The 14,369-nt window shown below is 49.9% G+C and overlaps 1 protein-coding gene across 12 annotated transcripts in view; it reads left to right on the top strand.

Annotated features, from left to right (window-relative positions):
* The window catches only part of KYAT1 (kynurenine aminotransferase 1), a 36,926-nt gene that overhangs the window by 18,828 nt on the left and 3,729 nt on the right, over positions 1–14,369 (top strand). For 8 of the 12 annotated variants that reach the window (XR_002337758.1, XR_002337757.1, XM_021069820.1 and 5 more), the window contains exons 2-6: positions 8,111–8,169; positions 10,135–10,282; positions 12,580–12,729; positions 12,813–12,899; positions 13,146–13,274. Coding sequence is in view for 10 of the 12 variants with exons in the window: in XM_013993915.2 (XP_013849369.1) it covers positions 8,111–8,169; positions 10,135–10,282; positions 12,580–12,729; positions 12,813–12,899; positions 13,146–13,274 (573 nt within the window). In the remaining 2 variants the exon portion in view is untranslated. Of the gene's footprint in view, positions 1–4,320; positions 4,526–8,110; positions 8,170–10,134; positions 10,283–12,579; positions 12,730–12,812; positions 12,900–13,145; positions 13,275–14,369 lie in introns of all 12 variants that reach the window. The other 4 variants (XM_003122209.6, XM_013993916.2, XM_013993917.2 and 1 more) reach the window with 1 other exon arrangement.

The raw sequence follows: 14,369 nt of genomic DNA, 5'->3' as shown, positions 1-14,369 counted from the left end.
ACCACTGAGCTACAGTGGGAATTCCTATTTTTTATTATTTTAAAGACTGTTTTATTATAGCTGATTTACAGTATTCTGTCCATTTCTGCTGTACAGCAGGTGACCCAGTTATGCATATATATACATTCTTTTTCTCACATTATCCTCCATCATATTCCATCACCTTTGGTGAGCTTTCATGGTTCTACTATCATCACCAATCCAGGATCCAGTGAAGGGTGACAGATTGTATTTGCTTATTGTTATCTCTTAAGTCTTTTCATATAGAACAGCCCCCACACTCCCTAGATACCCACTTATTTTTCAGGGCTCTGTTCTGACCTCCTCGAAGGAGTGGGGGAAGGAAGGAAGGCAAGCTAAAAGAAGTCTCAGATGCAATGCAGTTCCCAGAAAGTTCCAGCAGGAGTTCATTCCCTTGTCTTTGTTTCCTTAATCTGCACAGCAGATAAAGAATCTGGTGTCATCATTGCAGCAGCTGTGGTCACAGCTGTAATGTGGCCAAAAAAAGCCAAAACCAAAACCAAAACTAAACAGGAGTTCCTGTCATGGCCCAGCAGGTTAGGAACTAGTATCCATGAGGATGTGGGTTCCATCCCTGGCCTCGCTCAGTGGGTTAAGGATCTGGCATCACCGTGAGCTGTGGTGTAGGTCACAGACATGGCTAGGATCCTGCACTGCTGTGGCTGTGGCTTAGGCCAGCAGCTGCAGCTCTGATTTGACCCCTAGCCTGGGGACCTCCATATGCTGCAGGTGCAGCCCTAAAAAGGAAAAAAAAAAAAAAGTTGAAAAAATAAAACTAAACAAAAAACCCCTAAAAGACACTGGTATGTATCTATTAGCAGTCACCCCCTACCCCTAGGCTCCCACCCCACTCCCAGCCCAAAGCAATCGCTAATCTACTCTCTATCTCTATAGATGTGCCTGTTTCTTAGCAATGGAATCATACAGCTTGTGGGCTTTTGTGACTGGCTCCTTTTAGTGAGCATAGTGTTTCGAAGCTCATCCATATTGTATGGTGTCGGTGCTTCATTCTTTCTTATTGTCAAATGATACCATTGAATCATGGATGTCCCACATTTGGTTCATTGATTGACATTTAGATTGTTTCCCTTTTTTTGACTATCAGGAATAATGCTGCTGATGAATATTCATGTACACTTTTTGTGTGGACATATTTATTTCCATTTCTCTTAAGTCTATACCTAGGAGCGGAATTGCTGGGTCACATGGAAACTCTATGTATAACATTTGGAGGAACTTCTAGACGATTTTCTGCAGCAGCTGCACCATTTTACATGCCCAGAAACCATGTTCGAGGGTTCCAGTTTCTCCCCATCCTCAAAACACTTGAAATTATCCATCTTCCTTGTAACTGTCATCCTAGTGGGTATCTTCATGTGGCATTTCCATAGTGACTACCTGTGTTAAGCATCTTTTTGTGAGCTTACTGGCCATTTATATCTCTTTGGAGACATTCAGATTTATGATTTGCAAGTATTTCCTCCCATACTGTGGGTTTTTGTTAAAAGTTTTTAGGAGTTCTCTTGTGGCATAGTTGGTTAAGGATCCAGCACTGTCACTGCTGTGGCTCCTGTTGCTGCTATGGTGAGGGTTCTGGCCTGGGAGCTTTCGAATGCCATGGGCACAGCCAAAAAAAAAAAAAAAAAAAAAAAAAAGGAAAAAAATGTTTTTAATTTTGATGAAGTCCAATTTATCTGATTTTTTTTTTCTTTTGTTGCTTGTGCTTTGGTGTTGTATATTAGAAAACATCCTCTGGCGTTCCCGTCGTGGCGCAGTGGGTAACGAATCCGACTAGGAACCATGAGGTTGTGGGTTCGGTCCCTGGCCTCGATCCGTGGGTTAAGGATCCACCATTGCCATGAGCTGTGGTGTAGGTCACAGATGCAGCTCGGATCCCGCGTTGCTGTGGCTCTGGCATAGGCTGGAGGCTACAGCTCCGATCGAACCCCTAGACTGGGAACCTCCATATGCCGTGGGAGTGGCCCTAGAAAAGGCAAAAAGACAAAAAAAAAAAAAGACAAAGACAAATACCATATGATATCACTTATAACTGGAATCTAATATCCAGCACAAAAGAACATCTCCTCAGAAAAGAAAATCATGGATTTGGAGAAGAGACTTGTGGCTGCCTGATGGGAGGGGGAGGGAGTGGGAGGGATCGGGAGCTTGGGCTTATCGGACACAACTTAGAATAGATTTACAAGGAGATCCTGCTGAATAGCATTGAGAACTATGTCTAGATACTCATGTTGCAACAGAACAAAGGGTGGGGGAAAAAATGTAATTGTAATGTATACATGTAAGGATAACCTGACCCCCTTGCTGTACAGTGGGAAAATTAAAAAAAAAAAAAAGAAGAAGAAAGAAAACATCTTCTAACTCAAGGTCATAAAGATTTACTCCTGTTTTCTTCTAGGGTTTTTATGGTTTAGCTCTTATATTTAGGTCTGTGATCCACTTTGAGTTACTTTTGTGTATGGTGTGAAGTAGCAGTCTAAATTTATTCCCCTTTTTTTTTTTCTTTTTAGGGCCACCCCTGGGCCATATGGAAGTTCCCAGGCTAGGGGTCAAATTGGAGCCGCAGCCACCCGCCTACTGCACAGCTGCAGCAACTCGGGATCCAAGCCGCATCTTCGACCTACACCGCAGCTTGCATCAACACCGGATCCTTAACCTACTGGGAGAGGCTAGGGATCGAACCTGCATCCTTGTGAACACTAGTCGGGTTCTTCACCCGCTGAGCCACAACAGTAAGTCCCCAAATTTATTCTATCACATGTGGCTATCCAGTTAGCTCAGCACCATTTGTTAAAAAGTCCATTCTTTCTTCATTGAATTTTCTTGGCACACTTGTCAAATAGCAATTGTTCATGAATGTGAGAATTGATTTCTGGATTCTCAATTCTATTCCATTGACTTATACGTCTATCCTTATGGCAGTACCACACTTTCTTGAGTCCCTTAGCTTTTTTTTGTTGTCATTGTCGTTGTCTTTTTTTTTTTTTTTTTTTTTTTTTTTTGTTAGGGCTGCACTTACAGCATATGGAGGTTCCCAGGCTAGGGGGCCAATCAGAGCTGTAGCCACTGGCCTACACCACAGCCACAGCAACGCAGGATCCCAGCCACATCTGCAACCTACACCACAGCTCACGGCAATGCCAGATCCCTAACCCACTGAGCGAGGCCAAGGATTGAACCTGAGTCCTCATGGATACCAGTCAGCTTTGTTTCCTCTGAGCCACAATGGGAACTCCTCCTTTAGCTTTTTAGTAAGCTTGGAAATAGTGCAGCGTGTCTTTCAACATTTTTCTTCTTTCTCAAGAAATTCGCTCTTTTACTTATATCTGTTAAGTCTTTCTCTCTCTCTCTCTCTTTTTTTTTTTGGCTTTTTTTTTGCCTTTTCTAGGGCCGCCCCTGAGGCATATGGAGGTTCCCAGGCTAGGGGTCGAATTGGAGCTGTAGCCACCGGCCTACGCCAGAGCCACAGCAACTCGGGATCCAAGCCGCGTCTGCAACCCACACCACAGCTCATGGCAACTCCGGATCCTTAACCCACTGAGCAAGGACAGGGATCGAACCCACAACCTCATGGTTCCTAGTTGGATTCGTTAACCACTGAGCCATGATGGGAACTCCAAGTTTCTTTTAATCTATAAAGCTCCAGGCTTGTTCTCCCCCTCATACTGTATTTGTTGAAGGAGCAGGGTCATTTGTTCTGCAGAGTTTCCATAAGTCTGAATTTGTTGATTGCATCTCCGTGGGGTCATTTAACGTGGTGTCCCTTGTATTGTAATCCAGAGGCATGGTCTGATGTATTTATTAATTTATAATATTTATTTTTCATGCTTATGTGTATTTCTGTTGTGCTTTGTTTTTTCGGCTGCGCCCTCGGCCCATGGACGTTCTTGCGTCAGGGATCAGCCCCACGCCACAGCAGCGACAACACCAGGTCCTTAACCACTAGGCTACCAGGGAACTCTGGCATGGTCTGATTTAGATTTGGGTTTAGCACAGAACTAGTTTGCAGGTGGCCTGTGTGTTTCCAGAGTCAGAACACGATGGAGGGTTGACCCTCTCTGTGCTGTTAGGGCCCATCCATAAACTTCGCCTGAGTCACTTTTTTCATTAGCGGTGATTTACATTTTGAAAGAGTCACTCTGATTGCTGCAGGGTCGGGGTCGGTGGCGAGGGGCGGGTGTTGAGGACTGAGGGATAGTCATGCAACAAAAGTGCTTGTTGCCAGGCCTGGCACCCAGGGACCACTTAATAAATATTAGCCCTTATTGTTGTTGTTATTAGAGCTGTGTGTGGGGGACCCAAGTCGTGGGCTTGGAGCCATTTTCTGGCCAGAGCATTCTCCTCCCTTCTCCTCTGCCTCGGTCGTCAGTGCCCCGTGGCTCTGGGGGGCATGTTCAGGAATGCAGCGGCCATCTGTTTGCACCTGGTGGGGCCCCTCTGGGGACAGAAGTCGGGAGCTTCGCTCACTCGGTGCTTGCACCAGACTGTAAGTGCTCTAGCCCCTCATGCTTGGCTGCCTGCATGACCAGGGCTCCTAGAATCTGGCTTAGTCCTGGCTTCAAAGCTGTGCATGAGCCTCCTCTTTCAGGAAGCCTTCTCTGATTGCAGCCTGGGTGTGGGGCCCCTCCTTTGCACTTGCTTCTAATCTAGAATTTGTAGCTCTGTATCTGAGTGTTTCCTTGGTGCTCTTGCCTTTGCATCATCCCCTGTACCAACCCAGTGTTCAGGTGCTTAATAAATGTTGGCTGAATACACATGCATACATGTATATATTCATATACCTATACACACATACATATATGTATATTCATATACCTATACACACATATATATATATATATTTTTTTTTTTTTTGGTCTTTTTAGGGCTGCACCCACAGCATATGGAAGTTCCCAGCCTAGGGGTCGAATTGGAGCTGTAGCCACTGGCCTACACCACAGCCACCGCAGCATGGGGTCCGAGCCGTGTCTGCAAACTACATCACAGCTCACGGCAACACTAAATCCTTAACCCACTGAGCGACGTCAGGGATTGAACCTGTGTCCTCCATGAACACTATTCAGGTTTGTTACTGCTGAGTCACAGCGGGAACTCCTGAATAAATATATTATGCATAAGCTCAAGAACAGGCACTGGTTCCTTACTTTTCCAAGTACTGTGTGGCATACTTAAAGATTGCTCCTTAGAGCACCTTGAGTTTCTGGGGTCTTCTCTCTTTCTCTCTCTCTCTTTTTTTTTTTGGTCTTTTTAGGGCCGCACCAGCAGCATGTGGAGGTTCCCAGGCTAGGGGTCGAATTGGAACTACAGCCGCCAGACTACACCACAGCCACAGCAACATAGGATCCGAATCGCGTCTGCGACCTACACCACAGCTCATGGCAACGCTGGATCCTTAACCCACTGAGCAAGGCCAGGGATCCAACCCGAATCCTCATGGATCCTAGTCGGCTTCATTAACTGCTGAGCCACAACGGGAACTCCGGGTCTTCCCATTTTTGTCTCCTTCCTAAACCCACTCCATTCCATTTACTCCAGTGCTCTCTCTCTGCGCCCCTGTTCCCCTCAACTCCTTCCCCCCTCAAACCCTCCTCAAGCTTCCCTCACTCCAGCCTCTACCTGATCCCCCCACTGCCCCCGACTCATCTTTGCTTTATTTATTTATTTCTTTTTTTTGTCTTTTTGCTATTTCTTGGGCCGCTCCCGCGGCATATGGAGGTTCCCAGGCTAGGGGTCGAATCGGAGCTGTAGTCTCCAGCTTACGCCAGAGCCACAGCAATGCGGGATCCGAGCCGAGTCTGCAACCTACACCACAGCTCACGGCAACGCCGGATCGTTAACCCACTGAGCAAGCGCAGGGACCGAACCCGCAACCTCATGGTTCCTAGTCGGATTCGTTAACCACTGCGCCACGACGGGAACTCCGCTTTATTTTTTTTAATATGATGCACACCCAGTTCAAAAGTAATTCCTTATCTCACTGAATCCATAATGCCGTCAGTTGTAAAATGCACCCTTGTCTTAGGAACTGAAGGGCGGAAACTGCCAGTGAACCTCCTGCTCTAGAACATAAGCCATCAAAATCCAGAGAAAGTGCAGTGTGCAAAAATACACAAATCAGAATCAATCGGATGCGGTATCATCAAATATGGTATCACAGTTCCTCTGTGGTGCAGCAGGTCAGGGATCTGGCTTCACTGCAGCAGCTTGGGTCACTGCTGTGGCTTGGGTTCGAGCCCTGGTCTGGGAACTTCCACATGTCACAGGCACGGCAAAGAGGGCCTCCGTGGCTCAGCAGGTTAAAGATCCAGCGTTGTCAGTGCTGTGACTCTGGTTGCAGCTGTGGTGTGGGTTTGATCCCTGCCCTGGGAACTTCCACATGCTATATGGGCAAGACCAAAAAGAAAGCAAGCCCACCTATAATTAAATGAAATTCCAGCCCTCAGAGAGAAGCTTTGTTAACATTTTGATAGGTTTCCTTCTAAGCTTTTTCTTCTCTTCACAAATGGTGGTAGAAAAAAATGTATATAGGAGTTCCCACTGTGGCACAGTGCGTTAAGAATCCCCCTGAGCAGCAGCTTAGGTCGCTGGGGAGATGCAGGTTCACTCTTGGCCTGGTACAGTGGATTAAAGGATCCCATGTTGCCACAGCTGTGGCTCACATTCAGTCCCTAGCCCAGGAACTTCTATATGCCGTGGGTGCGGCCATTAAAAAAAAAACGAAAAAAAGAAACCTGTATACGTATATATTCTGTATATATATACACACACACAAATATATATTAGGGTATTTTTAATAAAACATAATTATATCACACATAATATTTCGTAGCCTATTTTCTTGATATCTGTATATCACATTTATAAACATACCTCTAAAATGTGATTTTTCTCCCACATTTTTCATTTACTTTATAAAAATAAACCACAATTAAAAAATTTGGAGAATAATGATAAGGAAGAGAAGAAAAAAAAAAAGAAAAAATATCTATTAACTAACAAACCAAAGGTAATCACTGCTGACTTAACATTTGGGTGACGACATGGTTTTCCCTCTCAGGGACCAGGAAGCTCATGCTCCCATTATACTGATGGGGAGACTGAGGCCAGGAGGAGCTACATTGCCTGCGCTTGTCACCCAGCCCAGGCAGGCTTCAGACTCGGGGTTGGTGGTTCTCAGATCTGGCCAGTGTCTTCACACTGCACCCCTATGGGTGAGGGAGAAGCTGGCCTGGAAGGAGCACAGGGTAGGGGAGGGGGAGGGCCCTCGAGGCCCCACCCCACCCCGGGCCTGAGCAAGGGTCCCCCCTACCCCGAGGCAGATGGAGGTCTCTTCTCGAACAGGCCTGAGTCTGAGTGCCTCTGCTGTGTAACCTTGACACATCACTCTCTCTGCTTCCCCCCCCCCAATCCATTTGATTGGTTGTTTTGCCTTTTAGGGCCACACACGTGGCACAGGGAGGTTCCCAGGCTAGGGGTTGAATCTGAGCTACAGCTGCCAGCCTACACCACAGCCACAGCAACGCAGGATCTGAGTCACGTCTGCGACCTACACCCCAGCTCACAGCAATGCCAGATCCTTAACCCACTAGTCCAGGGCTCGACCCCAAAACCTCAAGGTTCCCAGTTGGATTCGTTTTCACTGTGCCACAAGGGAAACTCCTGACTCCATTTTTTTAATCTGTACAATGGTTCCGGAGAAGTGAATGGAAGAGCTTAGCAAGACCTCTCTAACCAGAACCTGCTCCAGCCACCTTCGCCAAGATTCTCCCCCCCTCCCCCTCCCTCTCCTTCCTGCCCCTCCCCCTCAGCTCCAGCCCCTCCTGGTCAGACTTTAACCTGAGGGAATCCAGGCCTGTCTCAGGACACATGGTGCCTGGGCTGGCAGGTGGGCAAGTCCAAGCTGGTGGACAGGGGAGGAGTCTGGCCAGGGTGCGGGGGAGGCAGGCAGGAGCCGCCCACTCTCTGGGCGCTGCCTCTCCACCTGCTCCTGGGGGAGTGGCCAGGCAGGCGGCAGGCAGACCTCAGCTGCTGGGCTTCCACCACGCTGACTTTCCCCTTGATCTGTCTCCAGCTCGCCATGGCCAAGCGGCTGCAGGCTCGACGGCTGGACGGGATCGACCACAACCCGTGGTGAGCCAGGCAGGGCCGGGGACGGTGTGGGTGGCCCCTTGGGCGGGAGGGCTGGGGCCCCTCGGGTTTGCAGTATCTCAGTGGTCCCCAGGACGGCCATGGACTCAGACGGGGTGAGGGGGAAGGTGGGAGGGGACAGATGAGACCCACCTGGGTTCGGATCTCAGCTTCACCTGGCTCCGCTGTGATTTGGGGGCCAGCAAAACTCCTGCTATGAGCCTCAGGTCCACAGCTGGCAAATGAAGGTAGCTCCTTTTCCCTTGAAGGGCCCTGGAGGAGGGGGAGAGGGAGGTGAAATACCTTGTGAGGGCTGGCCAGGCATCAGGCTTTCCAGGGATTCTTTCATTTCACACTGAGTACAGAGCAAGATAAGCTAAGGAATCTGAGAAGGTCAGACACAGGCAGCTCACCAACAAGGGCAGAGCTCAACGTCTTCCTTTACTGACTTATCTAAATGTGAAAGGCCAAGTCCCCTTTGTCACGAGTCATAGGATGGATGCAGTGGAAGACCTGAGAGAAAGATTTCATATCGTTCCCGCTCCCCCCCAGCCCATCCCCCCCCCCCGCTTTACCTTTGGCCAGAGAGGCGCCTCTATGCATTTGGGGGCACAGAGATACCTCTATATGTTAAAATAATAATCATAATAATTGGCTGTTGCTTTTACAAAAAGCAGCACTGTTTTTCCTACCAAACTCCCCTCCTATAGAGCAGTTTGTGTTTTGCAAAGATCTTCCATCTTCTCCTCCGATGCTCTGTGGTGTTTGGGACGGGGACACCCAAGGGCCCCACAGAGTCTGCTGTCCTCAGGGTTGGGCATCCAGGGTCCTGCTCCCCAGGCTGCCACCCTCTGTTCCTCTCTGTGAGGCAGGTAGACAGTCTTGTGGCCCATTCTGCAGGTAAGGTGAGGTCCAGCTCAGAGGGAGGAAATGAGGAGACAGGCTGAGGTGGCCAGAATCTTTCCTGACTCGCAGACTCAGCAGACTCTCAAACCCACCACCCCACCCCACCCCGCCCATTGCACAGAAGGGAGGCCTGAGGCCAAGAGAGTCACATGCAGAGGCCGGGCAGAGCAGGGGCCAGCCTGGGAAGAATGAATGGGACAGGGGAGGAGGGCCATAAAAAGCCCCAGGTCCCCAGGGAGCCCAGGGTGATGGCCTGAAGAATAGGCCCCTAGGGACCCAGCCTAAAGGGCAGCTGTCCCGGCCACCATGGGACAACCGCCACCTGATGTGCATTTCGGCTCTGCCCTTAGCAGCTGTGTGACTCTGGGCAGGTCGCTGGCCTCTCTGAGCCTCAGCAACTCTATGTCTTCAGAGACATCATGAGCTCTGGGGAGAAAAGGACCTGTTCTAGACACAGTGATATTTCTCATTAGGCAAATTCAACTCCGCCAAGCCTGACTCCTCTGCCTCTAACCAACCTGGAACCACATACCAGCCTCTCCCTCCAGCCTCTCAGCCTCTCTCCCAGTTTCCTTGAAGAGGTGGCCATCAGGCAGGGCCAGAAGAAAGGTGGGGGGTGGGGGGCAGGGATGGCAGATGCCAGGGCTGCTGGGGCCCCAGTCCCTCCAGGGTAATGGCCAAGAGCACAACTTGACCACTAGATGTGGAATCAAAGGCTGGCTGGGCTCACTGGTTGACCCTCAGAGCTTATGTGAGCAAGCATTTCAGGCTGGTGCTGACAGATGCCTGCCTGGGTCAGGAACTCCACTTAGAGAAGCTCAACTAGTGTCCCTAAGGAATAGGGTTGGACAGGATGGGAAATACTGCAATAGATCATTCCAGAAGAAGAAGGCCGAGTCCCGTGTTTGCGCTCTGCAGGGTTTGCTGTGTAAAAGTGGTTTCTCACTCTGGCTCACGGTGGAAAGTGGGAAAAGCCTTGCTCACCACCCCCCCTGGAAGGGAACGGAAGTGCAGGTCAGGGTGGAGGGGTGGGCTGGTACCCACTGTCCGTTTGTTGCCCAGGGTGGAGTTTGTCAAACTGGCCAGCGAGGCGGATGTCGTGAACTTGGGCCAAGGCTTCCCCGACTTCCCACCCCCAGACTTTGCCTTGGAAGCCTTTCAGCACGCCGTCAGCGGAGACTTCATGCTGAACCAGTACACGAAGGCCTTCGTGAGTCTCTGAGGAGGCCCGGGGGGAGGAGGTGTCTGTCTTATTGCTTTGCAAGAGCTCTTTATAGATGACATAGCTTGTCCCAGACTTTCTGCGCAGTAGGTCCACCTGGGTGTCAGGGTTTACGGGCCAGAGCCCAGAAATCCAGTCCAGCGTGGCTCAGTGTTCACCAACTGTCTCCTCTGTTCCCGGGACTGTTCGTGGTTGAGAGGAAAGCCAGAAAAATATCAGCAGGGAGCTCATGGTCTGTTGGGAAAAGCAGACCAAAATACAAAACCAAAGCAGAAAACAAAGGTGGTTGATACCGCTGTGATGGAGGAGCACAGGGCACTTGGAGCAGGAAGGAGGAAATGAAAGCTGGGAGATCAGGGAGGGCTTCCTGCAGGAGGTGACTATGCTGAGCCCTGAAAGACAAGCTGCTGATTGTTTTGACTCTACATCCAAAGTCTCTCTGTAAAGAACCACAGAGTAGGAGTTCCCTTTGTGGCTCAGCGGTTAATGAACTCGACGAGGATCCACGAGGATGCGGATTCAATTCCTGGCCTTGCTCAGTGGGTTAACGATCTGGCGCTGCCATGAGCTGTGGTGTAGGTCGCAGATGCAGCTCGATCTCGCATTGCTGTAGCTGTGGCCTAGGCCGTTGGCTACAGCTCCAAGTCAACCCCAAGCCGGGGAACTTCCATATTCTGTGGGTGTGGCTGTAAAAACACACACACAAAAAAACCCTTATATAAACACACCCCCCCACACACACACAGAGACATACATACACAACCCACATGTGAGGTTTGTGTCACATTTTTAACACAAATGTACTCATACTCTAAATAATGTTCTGAAACTAGTTTATTTCACTGTGGGAAGGGCATCTTTCCATGTCAAAATAGCCTCCTTCTTTTTAGCGGCTGCATTACAGTGTTTCATGGCTCCATTGCCTAGATGTGCCATAATTTCATTATCCAGCCCTGCACTGATGGTCTTGTTTGTCTGTCTCACTATTTTTTTTTTTTTTTTTTTTTTTGTCTTTTTGCTATTTCTTGGGCCGCTCCCGCGGCATATGAAGGTTCCCAGGCTAGGAGTCGAATCGGAGCTGTAGCCCCCGGCCTACGCCAGAGCCACAGCAACGCGGGATCCAAGCCGCGTCTGCAACCTACACCACAGCTCACGGCAACGCCGGATCGTTGACCCACTGAGCAAGGGCAGGGACCCAACCTGCAACCTCATGGTTCCCAGTTGGATTCGTTAACCACTGCGCCACGATGGGAACTCCTGTGTGTCTCACTATTACGCAGTGCCACAGTGAATCTCGCTGTGTATACACCTTGGTACATATATGTGATTTCTCTCAGATAAATCCCTAGAAGTAAAACTAGAGAATCAAAGGGAATAGCATTTCAGCCTGTGATAGATATTGTCAAATTGCCCTCCAGTAAGAGTTACTCGTATTCCCACCAGCAGGCTGGTGTCAGAGCTGGCAGGACAGTTCATTCTTTTCATATGTGTATTAGGTATCGGCACCTTTTTTCTTTCATGACCAACCTCATTTTTTCCACTTGGGTGTCTGTCTTATTGCTTTGCAAGAGCTCTTTATAGATGACATAGCTTACCTCTTATGTCGCCATGTTTTTCTCGTTGTCTTTTAACTTTGCACATGGGATATTCTGGCAGGCAGAAAATCTTTCATTTCTATGTGGTCAAACCTGGTTTAGTGAATTATTTAGTTAAATTCTAGATCTTTGGTTTCAGTCCCTTTGCTTAGCCTGGCGTGATTCATATGTGTTGTTGGCCAATAAGCACAAAGATCCAATCTTCCCCTCTCAAAGTAGGGGAAGCCACTTCCAAAGATGCAGCATATTAACTCCCTATTCCTGCAATTTAGCTGGTGGGATCTTGGGCAAGGCATCTCCTTTCTTCTACCTCTCAAACAGTGGGAATCAAAGAATACCTCTCTTGTAAATCTGCCAAGGATCGAATGGCACGAAAGTGCTTCTTAAACTTTAAGGGAGGTGTATAAAGGGTGGGGTTGCTGCTCCTTTGGGGGTCCATTGGACTGTGCTCCGTGAAGGCGTCTGGAGCCCCGAATCCCATCTGGTTCTCCACCAATCCCAGCCCTGATGCTGGGCCTGGCACAGAACAGGATTCATGGCAAGCGCTGGTGGAGGTGAACAAACTCACCCCACAGGAGCTGACTCTGCCCCCAGGCCTCCTGCTGGAAGGTGCTAGAATTGCCTGGATGCCCCTGAGCAGGAGGATGGGCTCAGGCTGAGCCAGGTGGCTGACCCCTACTGTCCTGGCAGGGTTACCCACCCCTGACAAAGATCCTGGCCAGTTTCTTCGGAAAGTTGCTGGGACAGGAGTTAGATCCACTGAAGAACGTACTGGTGACTGTGGGTGCCTACGGGGCCCTGTTCACGGCTTTCCAGGCCCTGGTGGATGAAGGAGATGAGGTGCGTGGGCAAGGCTAGGGCCGGGGGGCAGGGGGGGAGGGTCAGGGTGGTGCTGACCCCAGCTAATCTGACCCTTGTACCAGGTCATCATCATTGAGCCCTTTTTCGACTGCTATGAGCCCATGACGTTGATGGCAGGGGGTCTCCCTGTGTTTGTGTCCTTGAAGCCGGTGAGGATGCTGGTGGGGGTGGGGGGTGGGGCCGAAGGGCCCAAGGACTGTGCTGGGTTGGACCCTGGGAGGTAGGAAAGCAGGAAGGACGTGAAGGAGGCTGGCATCTCCAGGATGGGGGGCGGGGTGTCCAGAGCCCCAGAGGAGACAGTGGGGACAGATGCCTGGTGAGAGGAAGGCTGAATCCCTGGAGATGCAAGTTAGGTGGGTTTAAGTATTGCCAGCCTCTCCCGCCTCTTCTTGCAGAGCCCCGCCCAGGACGGGGAACTGGATTCCAGCAGCAACTGGCAGCTGGACCCCATGGAGCTGGCCAGCAAGTTCACGCCTCGCACCAAAGCCCTGGTCCTCAACACACCCAACAACCCCCTGGGCAAGGTACTGAGAGACCACCTCCCGGGGACTCCTGCAGTCCCTGCTCTGTTACATGTGTGCTCCCTGTACTTCGATAGGAAAGAAAACAAAAAATAAGAAACCATGAGTTCACATCGTGGCTCAGCAGGTGAAGAACCTACTGTCTAGGGAGCTTCTGTCGTGGCTCAGTGGTTAACGAATCCGACTAAGAACCATAAGGTTGCGGGTTCGATCCCTGGCCTTGCTCAGCGGGTTAAGGATCCGGCGTTGCCGTGAGCTGTGGTGGAGGTCGCAGACGCAACTCGGATTCCGAGTTGCTGTGGCTCTGGTGTAGGCCAGCGGCTACAGCTCCGATTCAACCCCTAGCCTGGGAACTTCCATATGCCGCGGAGTGGCCCTAGAAATGGCAAAAAAGACAAAAAGACAGAAAAAAAAAAGAACCCACTGTCTATGTGAGGATGCAGGTTGAATCTCTGGCTTCACTCAGTGGGTTAAGGATGCAGGAGCTTCTGGCCCTGAGGAGTTGGGGATGCGTCAACCTCCTGGTACCTGGATGTGTTCACCCACCTTTAAGCTCTCAGACCCCATCCTATGGGATTTTCATGGGGGTTTCAATCATTGACTTCAGTTCCACACACCTCCCCATCTCTGGAGAAGTGGCAGGGAAAGGGGTGGGACTGGAAATTCCAGGCTTCTAATCATGGCTCACTTGGTCTTTTAACAACCAGCCCCGATCTAGGAGCCCACCTAGAGTCATCTCATTAGAACAAAAAAGCTTTTTTTTTTTTTTTTTGTCTTTTCTAGGGCCACACCCCCAGCATATGGAGGTTCTCAGGCTAGGGGTCTAATCAGAGCTGTAGCCACCGGCCTACACCACAGCCGAGTCTGCAACCTACACCACAGCTCACAGCAACGCTGGATCCTTAACCCATCGAGAGAGGCCAGGGATCAAACCTGCAACCTCATGGTTCCTAGTCAGATTCATTAACTACTGAGCCACGATGGGAACTCCCAAAAATGCTTCTGATGCTCTTATCACTTAGGAATTTACAGGGGTTTCGGGAGCTCTATGTCGAGGTCAAGATCGAAGACCAAATAGGAGTTCCCTGGTGGCTCAGT

The sequence above is a fragment of the Sus scrofa genome, chromosome 1, assembly GCF_000003025.6.
Source record: "Sus scrofa isolate TJ Tabasco breed Duroc chromosome 1, Sscrofa11.1, whole genome shotgun sequence".
Taxonomy (NCBI): Eukaryota; Metazoa; Chordata; class Mammalia; order Artiodactyla; family Suidae; genus Sus; species Sus scrofa.
The sequence above is the reverse complement of the archived record's forward strand: the minus strand, read 5'-3'. Positions and strand labels throughout refer to the sequence as shown.